At 39.1% G+C, this 23,503-nt stretch overlaps 1 protein-coding gene across 3 annotated transcripts in view; it reads left to right on the top strand.

The window, feature by feature from the left end:
• The first annotated feature begins 6,582 nt into the window (after positions 1-6,582).
• Positions 6,583-23,503, top strand: part of glis3 (GLIS family zinc finger 3) — a 68,610-nt gene continuing 51,689 nt past the window's right edge. Inside the window, exons 1-5 of one of the 3 annotated variants that reach the window (XM_077243772.1) lie at positions 6,583-6,814; positions 8,127-8,449; positions 13,209-13,386; positions 19,923-20,305; positions 21,810-22,399. In XM_077243772.1, coding sequence (XP_077099887.1) covers positions 8,188-8,449; positions 13,209-13,386; positions 19,923-20,305; positions 21,810-22,399 — 1,413 coding nt within the window. In that variant the 5' untranslated portion in view covers positions 6,583-6,814; positions 8,127-8,187. The remainder of the gene's footprint in view (positions 6,815-8,126; positions 8,450-13,208; positions 13,387-19,922; positions 20,306-21,809; positions 22,400-23,503) is intronic. The other 2 variants (XM_077243773.1, XM_077243774.1) reach the window with 2 other exon arrangements.

Genomic DNA, 23,503 nt, shown 5'->3' on the forward strand with positions numbered 1-23,503 from the left:
TACACCATCGCATTTGAGACTCTCCTATGATTAAAGGAGACACTTCCGGGATTCTTCCCACCGGAGCCTCGCTTTCGATTTCAAAATAACGGCTGCGTGAAATCAGCGTATAGAGTGCCGAAGTTATGTCGTCACTTTGTAGGACAACTGGGAAGTTAGCGGCGCATGGGTTCCCTCGATCAAAAAGCTATGCATTTTCCCCATAGACTTTTGGAAAATCGCAAAAAAAAAGATCTGTGTTCAACAAAGAGTTGTGACCCTTACACGTTTTGTCTATCAAGATAATCTTTACAAGTTAATCCATAATGTATACATTTTGAAGTCTATATAAAGTTTAAAAAACCACAAGCAGACACAATAAAGTTTAAAAAACCACAAGCAGGTTATAACTGGTGTGGTTTATGTCATAGATCAAAACGTGAAAATATTTATAGGTTTGGTTAACCACAGACCTTATTTCAGGCGATTTAGCAAAAACCCATTCAAAAAACCCATAGACTTTAGGGCGAGGGAACCGGAGGGAACTCAATTCCGCGTTTTGGCCTACAAAGTGACGTCAAAACTTCATACAGTCGGCAACGCGTCATAGTTGGGGGTCGTGGTCGGCGTGAGGGAAAACACAGCGAACATCATGTGTATCGGCAACGATATATTGCTACATTAACTGCAATAGGGTAAGATTGCCCATATTTAATTGAAAACTGGGTCAATGACCCGAGCAAATGGCCGGAGGTGTCGTTTCCAGACATATTTTGCTATCTGGTTGAATCTCCAGGTAAGACATCGCAGTAGCTACCGGTAACATTAGCCTATATATAACTCAATCATATGTTGCATACTATAACTCCATAAAACCTTGTCACTTACCAATTGTACGTATGCTTCACTCCAAACTATTAATCCTTTTGTAAAACGGTGATCAGTAGTACGAAGTTGCCGAGGGACTGTGCTGACAGTGATCCCTAACTCACAGACTGCAGTGTGTATTGAGTGTGTAGACCGTAGTGATTGGCCTATCAAGCGAGAATTCAGCTGATAACGCTAATGTGAATGAGACATCCCTTATGAAAAACAACCATAGGAATCTTGCAGTATTTTAGGACAAAATATTACAGTAATCCTATAGGAATACTATAGTAGTTTGGGAGATACTATAGAAGTACTATAGAGGTATTACAGAACTTCACAGAAGTATTACACTACTATTTATTGCTTGTAGCCATTTTGTCCTCCTTTCCGGTTCTGTGTGTTTATTAGGAAGGATGTAGAACTTCAATGCATAATTTGTTTGTTTATTGGCGGTACAGAAAACGACACTGCACCTCTTCGCCATGATTGTCGCGTGTATTTCAATGAGCGCCAAGGCAATGTTTTCCCCCACGGGCTAAATTCACATCACGTGACGGGGCGTTCCCGGGGGCGTTCCCAGATCAACTGACTGTATCTATTGGACTGGTTCGGGAATCGGCTCCACTCGCGCTCGCGCATGCGCATTTTAATTCTCCATACCAACGGTTTTCCTTCACTTTGCGCATGCGTATACACTATTGTTCAGCCGACAGATTTTTCGCTTGATACATTTACATTTATTCATTTAGCTGACGCTTTTATCCAAAGCGACTTACAATCTCTATATATGTCAGAGGTCGCACGCCTCTGGAGCAACTAGGGGTTAAGTGTCTCACAGTGGCTTCGAACCCGGGTCTCTTACACCAAAGGCATGTGTCTTATCCACTGAATATACATTTTTTTAAATTTTAAGTGAAGACCTTAAGCTATGATTAGTACATTATGCATTGGGATAATTATTTGGAAGTCAATATTCTACAATTTTTGAAAACAATTTTTTTTTTTACATTAAAAATCTGCCAATAGGGTCAGAAAAAATAATCTTGTTTTCCCTTTGAATCAAGATCATTTTTCTGACCCCACTGGCAGACGTTTGTTCTTGTTTTATGAACAAACTCATATTATTTTTTCAGAAAGCAAGACTTAATTTTGTCAGTCATTTTGCTTCTTCAGCAAAAGTATTTTGATTTAAGAATGTTTAGATATTTTTACTGGTAAACAAGTTAAAAATACTGAGTAATAATGTTTGCAGTATGATGATGGTGATTATGTGTATGACACCTCACAAACAGAAGTTTATCTCTAGAAGCCAACAGCTGTTTAACGTCACAGACTCAAAGAGCTGCGACTGTGAACACACACACACAGTGCTCGCTTTAAAATTACACTTTATTGGGTTCATGAAAACTGTGCTGACATATTTTATTGGATTTTGAAGAACTATGTTGACACGGTTAATTTCATAGGATGTTTAATGCGAGTTTTGTGCAAAGACGGCGCTCGCAAACACAGTTTTCTAAGGTCGATTCTCCGCTCTCTCCGCAACAATAAAAAGCAAACAAAACAAAATCAAATCATACTTTGATCAATCGCCATGCTCCTCAAAATCAAATAACCATAAATAACTCAAAATAGCAGTTCCAGTCCTTCATGACATGTTTTAGGATGAAAAATGAGCAGAATGAAGGCAGATTTCATGATCTTTCAGATCCGTATGTGTCTCTCTTTGGCCTTTAGTCACATGATAAGATTTCTGAGGGTCACGGTGTCTTTCTAACACGTAAGAACAATAACACGTAAATGTTGCATTTGTTTTAGACACATTTCCGAATGACAGATAAAATACTGTAAAGTCTTACTGGATGCGCAGCTTTAACATCAACAAAAATATGAAAAATACGAGAAATATATTTCCTTTTAGATATTTCAGGGTTATTATTGTTAAGTAAAACTAAAACTAAAACAATTTTTTAAAAAAATCATTACTTGAAATAAAATAAACATTACCTGAAATAATAAATTAAAAAAACTATTTTATTTCAGTTAATTCCAAGGCAACATTTTTCTTTTTTGTTTAAACTAAAACTAAATAAACTAAAACTTAATAAAAACTATACAGACAATTAGACATACTTACCAAAAATATAAATAAAAAACACAAAATTATTAAAACTAAAACCATTAAAAAATATTTTCATTACTTGCAATAAAATAAAATATATTTCTATAAAATAAAAATATTTCAGCTAGTTGCCAAGGCAATATTTCTAAATAAAACTGGAATGTAATAAACCTATAGACTTATTTACTAAAATAACTCTACATGCCTAGCACAACACTGAATTCATTATGACATTATATTATCATTAATCTAACATTACTTTTAACACTTCATCTCTTGAATACATGCTTAGTTTATTGTTTATTTATTCTATTTGTCTGTCTGTCTGTATTTGTATGTTATTGTCCTGAACTTTGTATTGTGACCTGATCCATGTCATGAGCATTTCAATAAGCTGTGCAAATGACACATAATCTGAATTTATTTGCATTTTAACGTCATTAAAGGTGCAGTAATCACCAAAACATACACGCCCCTACCCAAGAAGACCACACCCCTATCTTGAAAGCTCCGCCCCCAAATTCACAAACACGCTCTGCAACACAGGCACCTCCCCCTCATGATTGGACACGCCCCTTACTGCTGATTGGCTACAAGTGTGTTTTGGTGTTCCGATCCACTTTTAACAGCGTTTCTCAGAAATCGCTCACTGCACCTTTAAGTGCTCTCTATCCTGAAGTTTCTGTAGTCTGAGGGATTGTGGGTTCATGGCTGGTGTGTCCAATAGTCTTTATAACGCACAACATAACAGGAGGGAATATTAGTCCTAAGCGTTTCTCAAACTAAAAACACCATCTCTGCCTAATGATTCAGGAGTTCTCACTGAAATACAGTTGATATTACGAGTGCAATGCATGGGACTTTAATGGCTTTTAATTTCTTCTAGTGTATCTGTTCAACTCAAGTTATTAATTTAGTGATAGACTGATATTGTCCAGGCCGATTTTTAAAAAATGATTCAGAACGTTTGCAACCACTAAAAGTAGTGTTTTGCAATTGCAAACAGTGCTAAACATTGCATTATTATAATGGATAAATAATGCAATTAAAAATGCTAAATATTATAATGCCAATGCATTCATGTTTGAATTTTCCGTCAGTGGCGGGGAAGTGATGGAAAATGGCCACAGAAAGAGTTAAAACTAAACCCATTAAACAATGCAATGATGAAATCCCTTTGGCTCTTGTGTGAACGGGCCTTCAGTCCGTGACATTCACACTGTGTGTGACATTATCCAGCAGAAATTAGTTCTCGGAGCCTTTAAAACGGTGCCGCGCTCTCGATTAATCACAGGAGAGATTCTCTCGGTGTCTGAGCATTATATTCATGAAGAAACCTTTAGATACAGCACATGATCTGAGAGGTCAATGCGAAGCACCTTCGTCTGTATGTCTGTGACTTATCGAGTACGGGTTTTCATGAACTTTTGCATTCGGGCTCTCCATAAACACCCATTGTGTTTGAATACTGAATGCCTCAATGTGAATGATGACAGGAATAATTCCTGCTCTCTGATGAATCTAGCAGAGCTTGACATTAATCATATAATGGGTCATACGCTGAAAGACATGTGCTAGACCTGCTATTACACAACTCCTTTCTCATGAAACACACATAGATTGACAAGGTGATTTGATGCTTCTTTTTTAATATGGAAATGAATTCAGATGAAAACGTTGTGGTGTCTGTTCTTCCACTGCCCTCTTCTGGAGACACAAGCACCAACAACATCTCCAGCAGGAACATATCTGAAGATATCAGAATCAGTTTATATTTGCACATTTCACATTTTAAAATGTTCTTCACACTACGATAAAATGGTTATTTTAAGAACTGATCTTTGAAAGATTGAAACACGGTTCTTCGCTGTATTTTTTTACAGTAGTTTGTTTCAGATCTGTGAAAACCTTTTGCAACTGAAGTAAAAAAAGAGCTAAACATTGCAACATTTTTAGCTACATAATGCAATTAAAAATATATTAGCATTTTTAAATACTGCAATTAAAAATATATCAGCATTATAATGGTTAAACAATGCAATTAAAAATATATTAGCATTATAATGGCTAAATAATGCAATGCAATTCATATGGCATTGATAATTTTGAGAATAATTTAGTTCAATATTTGAACCCACCAAAAGTTTTTGTTTTCTTTTTGGTGAATTTTGTAAAGTATTATCATAGCAAATAAGTGATCATTTAATTTAAGCATTAAATTAAGGTCAGTGTCATTTTAGTATATGTTAATTTTAGTATTTTAGTATATATTTTAATTTTATTTTAGTTAAGTTTTAGTCATTTTGCTTTGTGCTTTTGCCATTTTTATATTTTTATTTCAGTTTTAATAATTCGAAATAAAAAACATGTTATTTCAGTTAGTTGCCATTACATTACTCATTTTTATTGTATTATCTGCATTACTAATTTTGTTATATTTCAGGCTTTATTTCAATGAATGAAAACTTCCATTTGAATAGATTAGATTTAGTTTACACTGGTATCGGCCCATATTGGGTTCATGATAAAACCCTTTCAAAAGTTTAGTTGCACCTAGTGACTGTTTGACAATCCAGTCTCAGCTCTGCATTAGTGTGAACAGATTATTAAAGAGTAAAACACAAACCCCCTAATTAGAATATAATGAATGAAGTGAGCGAATCCAGGCCTGTAAACACATTTTTCATAATCTTACAGTACTTTCTGCCCTGTGATTTCCACTAGAGGCCAGCATTTAATTCACATTTGGTAACTCTGAACTCACAGAGACTGGCATCAATACATCCAGACCAACAGCATCTCCATCTGAATCATGTAATAATACAGGGCTTTTATTAGATGTTGCGTTCGCTCAAGTCTCCTGTAGAATAAACAACCATGTTGCCATGAGAACAAGCAGCAGAACTCACTGAGCAAACACTCAAAGTGCCAGTGAAAGTGCAGCACATGGAGTCCGGACCGAAAACACACAGGTATCAGAGCAAAACCACATCAGACCGGCTCAGGTGGATTTGGGGGAACCGATAGAAAAGTTTCAGAATTGGTCATTAAAAAACATCAAGACTCTGGGTGACTCGGTAACACTTTACAATTAGGTTTACATTAGTTAACATGAACTAACAATGAACAATACGTCTAATCTACAGCATTTTTCAATCTTAGTTAATGTTAATCACAGCATTTACTAATGTTAGCATACAACTTTTGATGCATTATAGTTAATGCACTGTGAACTAACATTATATTTTCACTTGTTAACATTAACAAAGATAGATGTTTTATAAAATATTGCTCAATATTAGACTAATTATTATAATTATTATTACTATATTAAACTAGACATCAAAAGAGAACAACTATCATTCAAATGAGTTATGTATTTTATTTTAAGTAGGTTATGCATTGCATGAATATAAAAAATGCACAATGCAAAATCTTCCCGTAAGTTATTGAACAAGTTACAGTAGGCAAACACTTGTTTAATTATTGCTCATAAATACCGCGCGTTGATCGCAAACGAATCCAAATATGGAGGTTAAAAAGCGTGCCATGATGATGTAATGCTGCCAAACATGCACATGATGGAGGTTTTGTGGGGCAAAAGGGCAAAATGAGTCTGATCTACCCGCCCATGACAACCATCACCAACCCACACACAACAGCGGCAGCAGCAGCTCACAATCACAATCACATTCACTCAACATGAACACACTTTAAACTCGCTAAAACTCTGCTGAAACTCACCGAGATCGATCCCGATCCCGATCGATGATGACGTCACCGCGGCTAAAGATCGACTGAACTGGTTTATTTCACAAAGGTGTCATGAGGAGACTTTAACAGGTGAGTTCACCAACACAGTGGGAGTTAGGACAAGCTAAACTGACGTGTTTCATCAAGTACTGTAAAGTGTGTTGATCTCATTTTAATTTAAAATTAAACGAGTAAAATACATTTGAAATTTATTTTGCGCGCGAAAAGAGACGGAAGTTTTCTCGGCTTCAGGGATGATATCGTGAGAGCGCGATTTCGGTTTGTCATCAAAAAACGTTAATTTTAGATTATTGATTTTATTAGGCTAATTTCTAATGATGTAAGATTATGTAATGTTTCTAATGATCTAATGATGTAAATTAATCGTAATAATGTAATAATTGCAAACCGAACAAATTATAAAACGAAATCTTCAATGGACCCTTTTCACAGACAAGCTTTTTATCCATCATCAACATCGCAAATCCTGCAGTTTTTATATATTAATAAATAAATAAAGTAAATTTATAACATTCTACATTGTATTATATTATATTATATTGTATTGTACAATATTAACTATTTAACACAGTTAAATAGTGTTTCTATTTGAAATATACGTTGTTTATAATACAGCGGCTGTGTGAGTGACAGTAAAGTTGACATCTTTCTCTCTTCTGACTGCAATTATCAATCTCTCTCTATTTTTCCCCCTTTTTGAAAGTTGTGAAACACTATTATGGAGTTTTTCTTTTGCTATGTGAGCAAATGGGTAAACAATAAAAAATATTCTATGTAGTCTCTCATTCACCGCTATAGACGTTTACCCAACTATGACGACTTCCGCTTCTGAGAAACACTGAATGTGAAAAGGGTCCATACTGTAGGCCTATTGTCTCACTGTTAACATTAAAAATATTCATCTAATTTTTGCAAATATTTTTTGATGCTGTTTAGTTCACCCTGAGCGTCAAAACAATGACTAGCCCTACTATTTATCCAGCTAGTCACTTCTAACTTTCCTGTAGTTCACCTAATTCCCTTACAATTATGGTATCATACCATGGTATGTTTTGACCTTCTGTGGTAAAGTTAGTGTTAGTTAACTATTCCTGCCTACACTGTAAAAAATATTGCGAATAAAAAAGATAATTGAAATACATACAAGAAAAAACTGTTTTTCTACTTGTGTACTTGTATTTTCTTTGTAATTTACTGTGAAATTTCCAGCAATTTCTGAGGTAAAATTGTTTCTACACCAATTTTTTTTTCTGTATACCTGATCTGACCTTTAAGAATGATTAATGTAATCTAATTAAAACAATGTAAAAGTGGATAATTTAGGCCTTGTCCACACTAATACGGTTTCGTTTGAAAACTGACTAGACTTCATGTTCACCAGGTGACTGACATATAAATCTGAAGATGATGTTTTGTGTCGCCCCATCGGAGCAGTGACGGACATGAACGGGAAAGGCTGTAATCTGATGGTTTCTCCATGCAGTATGGCTCAGGTCCCTCAGCTGAGGATCCACACGGGTCACTCCTCTTCCCCATCACTCCATCCCGACTCCACCTCTGGAAGCTCGGCCCTCAGTCTCCGCCGGCAGGTGCTGATCAATGGGAAGTTGGGCTTTCCGCAGTCGCCATGTCATCAAGCTCCGTCGCTTTCACTCCCAGCATCCTCTTCCAAGCAATCTGTTCGACCCAGCTGCACGGACAATGGTAGGAAAAAATCAAGAAAATCTCAGGTTTAAAGGCATAGAATTTGCAGTGACAGAAAATCCTGGCGTTTTCAATGGCTTTGAAAGTATGGAAACTTGTTTACTTTTTATCTCATAATTCAGACTTTTTTCCTCATAATTGCGAGATTACATTCTGACTTCTTTCTCAGAATTTTGAGTTTACGTTTCTCAATTGAATAAAAAAAATAAAGGTAATTATGACCAATTTTCTTGCATTTGCAAGTTTACATCCGGCAATTCTGTTATTTTTTGTTTTGCCACAGAATAAAAAAAATTACGAGTTTATATCTCTTAATTGCAAGATATAAACTCATAATTGAGAGTTTACATCTCGCTATTCAGATTTTTTTCTGCTGTATTTTGAGTTTGCATATCGCAATTGTTTGTTTGTTTTCGCAACAGAATAAAAAAGGTAAGTTTGACTTTTTACCTCACAATTCAGATTTTTTTCCCTCATATGTGCAAGTTTACATCTCGCAATTGCAAGTTATACACTTTTAATTGAGAGTTTACATCTACAAATGTCGTTTCTTTGCCATGGAATAAAAAATAAAAATGGTAATTGCAACTTTTTTTATATCTCACAATTATGACTTTTTTTCTTGTAATTGTGTTGAGAAAAGGTCTAAATTGTGAGGAAAAAAGTCACAACTACCTTTTTTATTTTTTACCACATTTTCCTTTTTATTTTTGTATTCTGTGGCAGAAATGAGCTTTCACATGAAAGTGCAGGCGATGTTCATAATTTAAAAGGGACACGTCCACAGTGTGGATGAAATAGGCCGTATCTCCATCCCTGCGCTCCACACTGCTCAGTCCAGTGAGCCACAACACCAGACATGATGCTTTGAATTAGATAAGGGACAATCCAACATCACCACTCACATTTAAATAGCACTTCCAACCTTTAATTCCTCTCGCAGATATAACAGGTATTTCATCACAAGTGGACTTGAATTGAACTTAACCAGTCCTATGTATATAATACAGGTTAATAAAGTCAACATGAAACCCATTTACTTTCTTAACTTACACTTCTGGTGTGCTTTAAAATGACTTTCCTCCTGCCGACATCATTCATGCCTGATATAGAATCATTTTTACCATTAAATCAATTAATAATTGGTAAAATCATGAAGAAAAGTGAGTTGGAACACATTTCTAGGGATGCACCATTATGAAAATTTTGGCCAATACTTCTTTATATTTGAAAGCCTATAACCGATATATCGGCTCATAAATTTTTATATAATTTTTGAAAGCCATGTCACAAGCACACAATTGTGATGTTCTCATTATAATTTTATGTAGCCGATATGACTGACTTGCGCTGCACATGTTGCACTGAACTGTATTTTTCCTTTTTTTGAAGTGATTTCAATCATATTTCAAGCAGTTCAAAATCAGCATTTCGCGGTTTTAATATATCGGCCAAATTTTCTTATCAGGCCGATAACATAAAAAATGAACATATATCTGCCGATACCGATATGCTGGGCCGATATATCGTGCATCCCGAACATTTTTATGTTGACTTAAAGTCAATTCATATTTATTTCTGAAGCGCTTTATACAATACAGATCGTTTCAAAGCAGCTTCACAGTAATAAACGAAAAAATTAGAGTTTCGATATCATCAATTATGAAAGATATTCAGATTCTGCTATAAGCAGCTCTACAGAAGACAATAGTGTCATTTTAGTTCAATTTTGATTTAGTTGATGTGAGCCGTTATTGATAGTGTCATAATCATAAACCTACATCTGGTCTCGTCCTCCACAAAAAACACAGATTTACTTGATATATTTCATTTCTATACCGTCCAGCAGCTCAGGCCACGTCTTCTCCCCCAAACCCTCGCTCTCATATTTTTGATGACTAACCAAGCAGAAACTTGTACATAAACGAGCCATGGAACCAAAGCAGAGAGAGAAACTCGTTACTTAACAGAGCAGAAACACTTCTCTGGCTTATAGGAATTCCATGACTATTCATGTGTTTCTGTTTGATAGAGAAGCCCCAGTAAATAATTATTTAAAAAAATTCATAGTTTAAATTAAATGTTGAGTTTGCTGTACAAAAATAATTGATAGCTGAAATTTACGGATTGATTTGTGATTTGTAACTCAGTATTGTTGATGCTATTTAAACAAAATCTCAACCATCTGCCTGTTATATAATTATTTTGGCTGCATATAACGTTACCATGAAGTTAAAATGGACAATTCTTTTTTTTTTTATGGAATGTTGAACAACCTGTCACTCACATGAGATCCACCAATAACAAAAAACCACAACATCCAATGAATTCCCCACGGACAAAATCAAGTCCCGCCCACATTTATTCTTGTTCCAGAAGCGGTTCACTCGGATACAACACAATAGAAAAGAAACGACTAGCACAACTTTCTTTTAATGACGACTTTCATGCACAATATTCAACTCAATATATTAATTTGCTAAGCATAGAAAGACAGCAGAGGCCATCTTTATTCTCTTGTGCTTTGCAAACGATTGTGAAATATCTGCATTCTTTATGTGTAATTTGCAAACTTAAGACATTCTGGTGAAGTTGCTTCTAATCTACAACAGGAAAACAATAAAACCGTTTCTTCCACAAAGGTTGAATAACCAGTAACAAGGAAATATTCTCAGAAGGCAAAGTTATGAACAAACGTTCTTCCAGTAACATTAATAGAACGTTCGTTCGACGTTATCTGGTCTGTAATAATGTTTTCAAAATGTTAGCACAAAAACATTATTTATACGTTATTCATGGAATATTATTTAACCTGAAACATTCAGTTGGATGACGTATTTTAAATGTAACAACTTGTTTCGGAATGTTCAGAGAACATTTAAAAGTAACATTTCCATAATCCCTGAAGAATGGAATGTTCACTTAACGGTTTACATTTAAGGCGAGACACTACAGGTGAATAGGGTAATTTTTTTTATAAATATAGCAGATTTTATATAATTATATATATATTTCTAGAGATAGCAGATATCACCATGAAACTTTGCCAGTTGATTACCTACATTAAGATGAGAAAAAAATGTATTACAAGTTTTCTGTAATTTAATGTTTAAATATGCAAATGAGGCATTGTCTAATTAAATATGCGCTATTTTGCATATATTTTAAAAAACGAAATCTGAGTATTGGACAAAGCCAGGTTCAAAATTATTTTTTCATTGTGTTCACATATTAGATGGGGGAAAAAATACAGAGGGATTTATGGATATCTACTTTTGTTATCCTGTAAATCAGAATATACTGCCAATAGCCTTAAAAAAATGATTTTCGCCATGTTTTTGAGAATAAAATGTTATATAAATCAGGCTAGGAATAATATATTTACAAATCCCTCTGTAAATGTCATCATAATATAACTAGGTACAAGACTGGAAAGTTTGGTGTATACAGGTTCCACTGAAGTGGAGATTTCGGACTTGGAGTATGAGAGAAAAGTCATTTTGAGAAAACGGGCTTTAAAGATTTAGGATCAGCCAATGAGATTGCGCATTTAGAGTAAAATCCCCCCTTTTAGTTTTGCGATTGGTTGCTGATAAAAAGGAAATGACCATATTTGGATCCGGCAGTATTGTACACGAGAGAGAGAGCTTTCTAACGGTGTGTGTGATGACAGGGTGCAGATTGCGATCGCGGAGCAGAGGGGTGATTTATAACGACAACTTTTGATGAATTTATGAGCAATCTACAGTCGCAAACAGACAAAGTGTAGTAAAATAAAGACCTAAATGTGTATTTCTGACTTTTTTTCACCACAAGTCTGAAAGAAGACATGTTATTGAAGACCAATATCCCAAAATCTCAAAATTGACCAGTGAAAAAAAACGATGTTTTTGCCTGCCGTGTCTCGCCTTAAGAACTGGACATTTTCAGAACATCACAACTTAATGGGAACGTTAGAAAAACAGTGTTCGAGCATGTGTTTGTGAGCTGAGTATTCAGGATACGCATCCGGACAGACCAATAATTGTTCTTTATGAGTTTTTGGGTTTGGACTGATGGGTTTGTGAACCCGAGGTTACCCGTGAGTCCTAGAGCTCCTCCTGTAAGAGTTTAGGGAAAAATCGGTCCATCGGAGACGTCCAATAGATATCCCAGCCCCTGAAAGAACAGCACAGACACAGTGTGATCACCATGGGAAAATCACACAGTAAAACTGCCAGTTGTGAAAAATAACTATTTTTGTTTATTGAAATGAAAAGTTCAGTTCTGTATTATGATTCTCTCTTACTGTTATATGAAATAATGACATTACAAAGTGAAACTATTGCAGGTGTCTTTCATTGCACTTTTTTTAAAATTATTTATTTTTTTATAAATCTTTCCATTTTTATTTTTTTAAAGGTTTAAAGTGCAACGGAAAAAGTTTGAGAACCACTGCCATAGTGAATGAAATGTGCTTTATAAATAAACTTGCCTGGCCTGGTCTATGTTGTACAAGGAAGGAGAATAAGTATATCTCTAGGGCAGAACAGCCTCTGATCGCCTGAAACGCTCAGCTTGATTATTAGTTCTCTGCTGGAGTCTTTTACTGCCAGTTTTTCCTGCTCTTTAATGGCAAGACTTCATTCAGACAGTCTGAACTTTAGTATTACGTGACTTCTGGACTTTTACAGAACTCTTACAGAAGATTTTATATAATACGAGCGGGAATTATCTTCATTCAGTCTTGGGTTATAAATGTCTGATGACTCTTTCTCAGGTTACTTGTCTTTGGGGATGAACAGAACCGTGTTTGGGCCGTACGGCAGTTCAAACCTGCAGGTGACGAGTAATGCCATGCTGGTGCACAGTCTGGGCCCGGTTTCTCCAGCCGTCACTCAAACTTCAGCCCAGAACAACCCGCCTAATTCACTCGCCGTGCCCTTCACTGATGCCAGGTAAATATCCTTAAAATCAAACGCCCATATGACTTTTGCACTATATGCCAAATAGATCAATCTACAGGTGAAACTCAAAAAATTTGAATATCGTGCAAAAGTTATAATTTTGATGATCATGACTTACAGTTTATGAAAACCCCAAATTCAAAATCTCAGAAAATCGGAATATTACATGAAATCAATAAAAAAAAAGGATTTTAAATACAGAAATGTCGGCCCTCTGCAAAGGATAATCATGCATATGTATATAGTTATATAAACTAAATATATTAGTTTCACCTTTTAATTTGAATTACTGAAATACATGAACTGTTGCACAATGTCCACATTTTTCGAGTTTCACCCGTACAACACGTCATTATTTTCCCCTACAAAGCTCCCAAATCTCATCTAATTTATGATTCTACATATTCAAACATCGCACATCGTAATTTACTCACATTCTTGTTGCTCCATGACTTTCTTCTCTGAATCTGAAATGCGCTGCAAAAGTCACGTGCACAAGAAATCAAACATATATATATATATATATATATATTAGTTTATATATGATTTATGTATGATTTATGATTTATATGACATATTATTTATGGTTTATATATGATTTATATATATATATATATATATATATATATATATATATAAATCAAGGTATTGTTAACTATTAAAAACAAGTGTTAATGGAAAAAAGCTAAACAATAAATTATAAATATTAGTTAAAAATCTTAAATCAAATCAAAATTATAAATGTTGACTTTCATCTCTGAATCTGAAATGCACTGCAAATGTCACGTGGACAAGAACTCGACAACAATGATGTAAAATGTCATCAGATCTTTGAGAGCTTCAGCGGAGGATTTTTCCATGAATAACAACCTGAATTTCAGCCAATTTCAGAAAGAGCATGTGAAGGTTTTTGCATGCCGAGATAATTGCTAGAGCTTTTATCACCACTACTGTGTGTGTGTGTGAGTGTGTGTGTGTGTGTGTGTGTGTGTGTGTGTGTGTGTGTGTGTGTGTGTGTGTGTGTGTGTGTGTGTGTGGGTGTCAGGGTCATTGTTAACTAAAACTATTAAAAACATTTCTGTTTATCGAAATAAAGCTAAAAATAAAATATAAATATTTAAAAAGTAAGAAAAATTAACATAAAAATATAAAAGCTAATTCAAAATATTAAAGTCCACCTGTAGTCAATAATTTTATCCCTTAAAACTCATCTTTTATTACCAAAATTACATATTTAAAACTTTCTTTAAAAAATTTCTTCGTGCCTTAAAATATCTTGAATGACTCGTTGACGATCACACGTTGATCTGATTGGTTACAAGGTAGTTTGTGACGTCAGAAACACCAGCGATTTCAAAGCGTGTTTTTGAGACTGTCTTTGGTTCACTGCAGTTTTAAGGAGAAAATACTCAGCAATGCTGTCGACTTATGAATTTACACATGGTTTGTCTTAAAGCATATTAAAAACACCACATAGACACATAAACAACATTAAAAGCTGGATTTACACCACAGGGGAACTTTAACTGAAAAAAGATAAAAACGTACTAAAAAATAAATTAATAACAATATATATATATATATATAAAAAAAAAAGCTAATTCAAAATATGAATAAAACGTCTCGGGTTACGTATGTAACCCTTGTTCCCTGAGAAAGGGAACGAGACACTGCGTCGGTGACGACACTAGGGGAACGCCCTTCAGCGTAGCGCGTCTGAATTTATGAATGAAACTGAATCCAATCCTATTGGCGTTGCGTGATGACGTAGCATGTGACGGCATAAGTGGATGTATACAAAAGCACGCCGGCACACAGAAATGTCAGCTTTTGCTATGAAGCAAGTGCTCCAGGCGGGGTGAGGTGTGGCGAACCGACGCAGTGTCTCGTTCCCTTTCTCAGGGAACAAGGGTTACATACGTAACCCGCGACGTTCCCTTTCGAGGGAACTCGAACTGCGTCGGTGACGACACTAGGGGAACGAGATACCCACTATACCACAACGAACCCCGCTCATCCTAGTGTGAAGCTGTCTTCAGGCACAACTTAGGACGAAAGCACTAGTGCACCGGGTGTAGAGGGAAGGTCCAGACTGTAAAACCCTATGAATGTGTGCGGAGTGGCCCAGCCATCCGCCTCACATATGTCATGGACAGAAACCCCTGAAAGGAGGGCTCTAGAGGACGCCATGCCTCTGGTGGAGTGAGCCCTCACGGCCATAGGTGAAGGCAAATTGCGCACCTGATAGGCCAGGGAAATAGTCTGAACGATCCAGTTGCTGATGGTCTGCTTAGAGGCGGGAAGCCCCTTCTTGGGAGACCCAAAACACACCAGCAACTGGTCCAACTTCCGCCATGAGGAGGACTTCTGGATGTAATATCCGAAGTGCTCTGACAGGGCAGAGCAGATGAAGTCTCTCCTCATCCGCCGTCACATGAGGTGGAGGATGAAATGCCTGCAGAACCATAGGCGGTGCCACATTAGATGACTCCTTGGGCAAATAGCCGGGCCTGGGATGTAAGAAGGCCCTAATGTTGCCTGGAGCAAACTCCAAGCACCCATTGGAAATAGAGAGCGCCTGGAGATCTCCTACCCTCCTCAGAGAAGTAATGGCCTACAAAAAGACCACCTTAAACGAAAGGTTCTTGTCCTCAGCCGACTCCAATGGTTCGAAGGGGGCCTCGGCCAGCCCTTCGAGAACCACTGCCAGGTCCCAAGAGGGAACCCTGGTGCGAGTCGCAGGTCTCATCCTCCAGGTTCCACGGAGGAAGCGTATGACCAGGTGATGCCTCCCCAGAGGACCATCACTCAGAGGATCGTGGAAAGCCGCAATGGCAGCCACATAAACCTTGAGTGTGGACGGGGTAAGCCCGGCAGAAAAGCGGTCTTGGAGAAACTCCAGTACTGGGCAGTTAACTGGGTCCAAATCACGCTCTCTGCACCAAATGGAAAATACATTCCACTTAAGGCCGTATAGCTTCCTCGTGGAGGGAGCTCTGGAAGTTAGAATGGTTTCGACCACTCCAGCTGACAGGCCGGCTTCTAGGTACTGAACCCCCTCAGAGGCCAGACCCACAGTTTCCACAGCTCGGGGTCGAGGGTGGAGAACTAAGCCTTCCGCCTGGGACAGCAAGTCCCTCCTCAGAGGGATCTGCCATGGCGGGCCTGCCAGGAGTGAAATGATGTCCGAGAACCATACTCGGGCCGGTCACAATGGGGCTACTAAGAGTAGACTGACTCCGTCTCGACGGACCCTTTCCAGAACTGCTGGGAGCAGAGCGATCGGGGGAAAAGCGTACAGACGTAGCCTCGGCCACGTCCGTACGATGGCATCCAACCCCAGCGGGGCTGGATGCGTGAGGGAGAACCACAGTGGACAGTGTGTCGTCTCTCGAGACGCAAAGTGTCCACGTCCACTGGGCCGAACCTCTTGCATATCAACTCCACCGTCTCGGGGGTGGAGTCTTCATTCCCCGGGCCTCAGACCCTGCCTCAACAGTACGTCTGCTGCCTGATTCTGGTCCCCCGGGACATACATCGCCCTGAGAGACAATAGTCTCCGCTGGGACCACAGGAGGATCTGATGCGCCAGTCTGCACAGAGGGCGCGACCTCAGACCCCCCTGGCGGTTCAAATAAGACACCACCGACATGTTGTCGGTTCCCACGAGGACATGGCCACCATGGAGGTCTGGCAGGAAGCTCCTCAGAGCCCGGAACACCGCCAACATTTCTAGGCAATTATGTGCCAAGAGGAATGATGGTCCTGCCAGAGACCTCTCGTAAAGCGGCCGTCCATGACCACGCCCCAGCCCGTGAGGGAGGCGTCTGTCGAAATAGATACTCGGCGACATAACGCTCCCAATTTGGGACCCTGGGACAGGAACCAAGGCTTCTTCCAAATTGATAGGGAACGAAGGCATCTGCGCGTAACCCTTATCAAGCGGAATGGATTTCCCCTCGGGGAAAACCCCTTGGTTCTCAACCACCACTGTAAAGCTCTCATGTGTAGCAGGCCAGAAGGTATTACGCTGGACGCTGCTGCCATGAGACCCAACACTCTCTGAACGTGTTTGACAGTGACGGCCTGGCCTAGCTTTATCCTGGACACTGTGGTCAGGATAGACTCGATCCGAGCAGGAGACAACTGTGCTCGCATCGTGACCGAGTCCCACACCACTCCCAGGAACGTAGTTCTCTGGGCTGGTGTCAACACGCTCTTCTTCGTGTTGAGTCTCAACCCCAGGCTCTGGATGCGGGCGAGGACGACATCTCGATGCCGAATCGCCAGCTCTCGCGACTGGGCCAATATTAACCAGTCGTCGATGTAATTGAGCACCCTGATGCCCTCGAGCCTCAGGGGTGCTAGAGCTGCATCCATACACTTGGTAAAAGTGCGAGGGGAGACTGCTAGGCCGAACGGAAGAACCCGATATTGGTAAGCTTCGCCCCCGAAAGCAAACCTCAGGAACTTCCTGTGAGATGGAAGGATGGAGATATGGAAGTAGGCGTCTTTAGATCTATCGTGACAAACCAATCCTCGGATTGAATTTGACTCACGATGATGGGAATAGTGAGCATCTTGAACCTGAATCTCCTCAGAGATCGATTCAGATGCCTCAGATCTAAAATAGGACGCAACCCTCCATCCTTCTTTGGAACTATGAAGTACCGGCTGTAGAACCCGGACTCCCTGACTGGTGGGGGCCCCTTTTTCCAGCAGCGAGAGAACTTCCTGTTCTAACACTTGACCCTTTTGTGGATCTACTGCAGTCCAAACCACCCCGTTGATACTTACCTCGGTGGGCGGACCCGGAACTGCAGCCTGTATCCAATTTCAACAGTGCGCAGGACCCATCGAGAAATATTGGGGAGACATTGCCATGCCTCCACAAAATTCAGCAAGGGAACCAGCCCCTCAGGGCTGGTGTCAAGTGTCTTGTGAGAGCCCTTCACGATACCCTGAAGTGGAAGACCGGCAGGGAATAATCGAAAACGACTCTCGGTGTGCGGACGCCAGCACTGCCTGGCCGCAAGCTCTTGGGGCAGACAGAGCAGCGTGCATTCGCTGGAAACTGATGTGTCCCGAAGCGCAACTAACGGCAGGATGCTGACACCAGTTTCCTGAGGGCCCGGTGAGAGAGGGGATCTTGATCGCTCTCTTTCGGGGGGGACAGCCCTCCAAGGTCTCACACAAGTTAGGACCTTCCTCCCGACGCCTTCCTGGCCTGAAAGGCTTTGCGCGAGAGCACCGCCTAGAGTCCCAAGCTCAGCTTTTTTTTTTTTTTTTTGAGGGGGACCTCTAGAAGCGATTACTTTATTACTTAATTACTTTAACTCCTCGGAATTAAATGCAGCCATAACACTGAATAAGTGAAACACGGTCTGAATGGTAGGCTGTAGGAAATAAATGCAGCCATAAACACCAGAATACTGTTTTATATTTAATTATACGATCTCGTAACCTACACGCTGCCTCGGCAAACGCGAGATTCGAGCCGTTATAATTTGGCTTTCATCCCTGGAGAAGAAAGTCAACAGGCGCGAGACTGAAACACCTGACAGCGCACGGCTGTACGCATCAAGATATTTCTCAATGAACACAGCCAGCACCCTCAGGAGCTGACTGTGAATGCCTCGCACCTAAACAGTATTATTTATCAGATCGCGTGTGACCCTTTTATTGCAGACCCGTAACGCGTTGCCTTAACAAACGCGAGATTCGAGTAGTACACAATGTATTTGGCTTTCATCTCTCGAGAAGAAAGTCAACAGGCGCGAGGCTGAGATACCCGAAACGCATGTGTGCGGCGAGTTATATCTCAATGAACACAGCCAGCACCCTCAGGAGCTGACTGTTCATGCCTCGTACTCACACAGCAAACTGCAAAGTAGACTCGTAACCTACATGCTGCCTCGGCAAACACGAGATCCGAGCTACTAGATTCTGTATTGCAACTGCAAGGCAACCTTAAACCTACGCGCTGCCTCGGCAAACGCGAGATTCCAGCCACAGAATCTTATTGCAGAATACACTCGTAATCCAAGCGCTGCCTCGGCAAACGCGTGATCCGAGCTACTAGATTCTGTATTGCAACTGCAAGGCAAACCTTAAACCTACGCGCTGCCTCGGCAAACGCAGATCCCAGCCACAGAATCTTATTGCAAAATAGACTCGTAATCTAAGCGCTGCCTCAGCAAACGCGAGCAACTTACTTTAACAGGACATACAACACCAAATAGGACAGACTTGTTCATACATACACAGAGCGCTTGCTGAATAGCAAAAAGCTGACATTTCTGTGTGCCGGCATGCTTTTGTATACATCCGCTTATGCCGTCACACGCTACGTCATCACGCAACGCCAATAGGATTGGATTCAGTTTCATTCATAAATTCAGACGCGCTACGCTGAAGGGCGTTCCCCTAGTGTCCTCACCGACGCAGTTCGAGTTCCCTCGAAAGGGAACTAAAATAACAGATTAGGAATGACATTAATGACACAATTTTCCCATGATGTATTGCAGGTGTTTGCTGTCCAGAGAGTCTTTAGCCTCGACGACCCTCAGCCTCGCCGAGACCCAGTCGATGCGCAGCGGGAAACTGGACTGGCCGTACGGGTACCGGGTTCTGCCTCCTCTGGGTCTCACACACTCATCAGAACCAGCGGATCTGAGCCTCGTGCCCGAATCCCTCTCCAACCCCACATCTCTCCCTCATTACCTGTTCACGGAGGACCACAGTCTGTCCCGATCCAAGAAGAGAGCGCTGTCTTTATCTCCCCTCTCTGACGGACTCGGAATCGACCTCAACTCCATCATCAGAACCTCCCCAACATCACTAGTGGCGTATATAATCGGGTCTCGAAACTCTCCGGCATCGTGTGCGACCCCTGGGGGAAAAAAAACATGTTAAGTATACTTGCAGACGGACTAAATTAAGTCAAGTCAAGTCTCCATCATTTATACAGCGCTTTAACAATATAGATTGTTTCACAGCAGCTTTACAGTGATAACAGGAGATTACAGTAACAGAGATTGTTTAGGCTTTACAGCAGAACTAGAATAAAGTTATTGTCCAGCTAAAGTTAGTTTTGATTGATTTCCGTTGCAAAGATCATTAGTTATTAACATAGTGAACTTACTGAAAACAGAAAACTCTGAATGCGTTCTGGCCGCTCATGATAACGATATGATAACGAGCACGATAACAGTGTTTCGAGAACGCAAACCTTGAAATAGGTTCCAAGCTGCAAGCGCTTGAACGTTTGAAAAACGTTAATATTATCGCCGCGTAAACCTCAAAAATGCGAATCTGTGTAAACGCTGATGGCGCGCACGTGCATATTACGTGTTTAGTCTAGAGAGATGCGTGTTTGAATATATATGTGCGCACGCGTCGAGTCTTTCTTTACAAATTGACCTCAACAAATTACTTGTCTGGCCTTAAAAATTCATAATACAGAATTGATTTAGTATACTTCAAGTGTGTTAATGATAAGTTAACTTGAAGTGTGCTATTTTGAAACAGCTCAGTATATTTTAGTTGTGATTAAATTGTAGTAAAGCATAACTTTAAGTGTGTTTAGTTTACTTTTGTGTGTTAAATTGGAACAACTTAAAGTATACTTTAAGTATATGCCTGTGTAGGGACTAATTACATGGATATTAAAGTGTTCTTTATTTGTGTTACAAGTGCATTAAAAATTCATTACGAGTGTCTTCGAAAACATACAAGCAATATACCATTTATATATATACTGTATTTTTTATAAAGATTTGTTTTTGGTGTTTTTGCCTTTTATAAGGATAACTTGCCCAGGAGGTTATCGTGTATTCTACAAATTGCACACTTTATCTTCAATAACAAATGCACATTAATAGACAAATAATACTTAGCTATACTTTGTACAAAATACTATTGTACACTATAATGTATTTTGAAATTATACTTTCAATGCATAGTTACAATGATCATTGCCAGGCAAGCACACAGTTAAAAATACCTAAAATATATATTTTTAAATAAAGTTAAAATAAATACACTTTTAAAAAATAAACAGAATTTTATATTTTTCCAAAAATACCAAAATACAATTATTTTAAAGTGTGTTAAAATTTGTATTGTGAAAATAGGTAAAAGCATGATGCTAATATACCTTTAATATATTTAAATTTAATTTAAATTAATTTAAGTTCAGTGATGGTTCATTTCTGTTGTAAAAAAGTTATTAATTTAGTTAATTTATATATATATATATAGCGGCTCTGGAGAAAACCGTGATGTCATCGTCCAGCTCGGTTCAGTTCTCATATAATGCTGTCAGTGCAGGAGATCAATAATATTGTCGAATATTAAATTAAATGTCCCCAACTATCTCAGAAATATAATAAAGTTTACTTTTTTCCCACTAGGGACTCCTTCGCCATTGCAGTCTGACGTTTGCGGACACTTTTTGGGAGTCAGAGGAAGTTGCATCCCTCATCCGAACCATGGAAAACACATGAACAAGAGTGTGTGTGTCCAAACAGACGCAGAGAGTTTCCAAATGCAGCATTTAGAGGGAATAGAAGATCAATTCACTAATCTAGTGGTGGAGCACCAACATGAGATCCAAAACAAACACTCGCCTTCAATACAGCTGAAGTTCTCCGCTTTAATCCGAACGCCTAGTCCTCCTCGAGGTCCTCCACCTCCATATAACTCTCACTTTCGAGGATCTCACACTCAGAACTCGCTGGTTCTTCCCTCAATGCTTGAGGAAGATGAAGATGAGGACTGGAGTGGGGGTCATTGCTGCCGCTGGCTGGACTGCGGCGCTGTGTTCGGACCCCGGGACGAGCTGGTCAAGCACATCGAGAAGGTTCACGTCGACCAGCGTAAGGGCGAGGACTTCACCTGCTTCTGGGCCGCGTGTCCTCGCAAACACAAGCCTTTCAACGCGCGCTACAAGCTGCTCATACACATGAGGATCCACTCCGGGGAGAAGCCCAACAAGTGCTCCGTGAGTCACAACACACACACACAGTTAGAAATTACTTTTGAAAAGCATAAAAAAAGCATATATATATATTTATTAGATAAAATTAGGTTATATATACCCATGTGAAAAAAGTTTTTGATATACAGGTATATATATATATACACACACACACACACATACTGTATATACACACACACACACACATATATATACATACACACGCACACACATATATACACACACACACACATATACAAACACATGTATGCACACACACATATACACACACACATACACACACACACTCATGTACACACACACATACACACACACATACACGCGCACACACACACACACACACACACACGTATACACATATACACACAAACACGTATACACATGCACACACACAAACACACATGAATGCACACACACAAACACACATGTATGCACATACATATACACACACACACACACACACTCATGTACACACACACACACATGCACACATATACACTCACATACACAGTCACACACACACACACACAAACACACATGTATGCACACACATATACACACACACACACTCATGTATACACACACACGTACACACACTGTACACACACACACACACTGTACATAAACACACACACATATTCACACACACACACACAAACAACAATGTTCAAAACATTGATCTCTTTGTTGAGTTTCCAACACAAAGCTTGTTAGAATAAAGGCTTCTTTAGGTAGGCATGTTTCTAAATTGAACTTTTAATATCATTAAAGAACCATTATGTAACTTTCTTTCTTCAGAGTAATTAAGAGAAGTGCTTGATTAAGAGGATGTGATCACTGGGTAACGACACCCCCCAGTGGTTGCCATGGTGAAGCTCGTGCTTCAGTGTTTGCAGAACGTCAGGGACACACTTTACAGTAAAGTTTATTAGTTAACATTAGTTATTTTATTAACTAACATGAACTAACAATGAGCAATACATTTATTACTGTACTAGTTAATCTTTATTAATGTTAGTTCATACAAATACAGCTGTTCATTGTTTGTTCATGGTGCATTAACTAATGTCAACCAATCAACCTCTACACACAATAGAATCGCCATTG

Source organism: Siphateles boraxobius, unplaced genomic scaffold, assembly GCF_051911475.1.
Source record: "Siphateles boraxobius isolate OS27281-9 unplaced genomic scaffold, OSU_SipBor_1 25, whole genome shotgun sequence".
In the NCBI taxonomy this organism is placed as follows: Eukaryota; Metazoa; Chordata; class Actinopteri; order Cypriniformes; family Leuciscidae; genus Siphateles; species Siphateles boraxobius.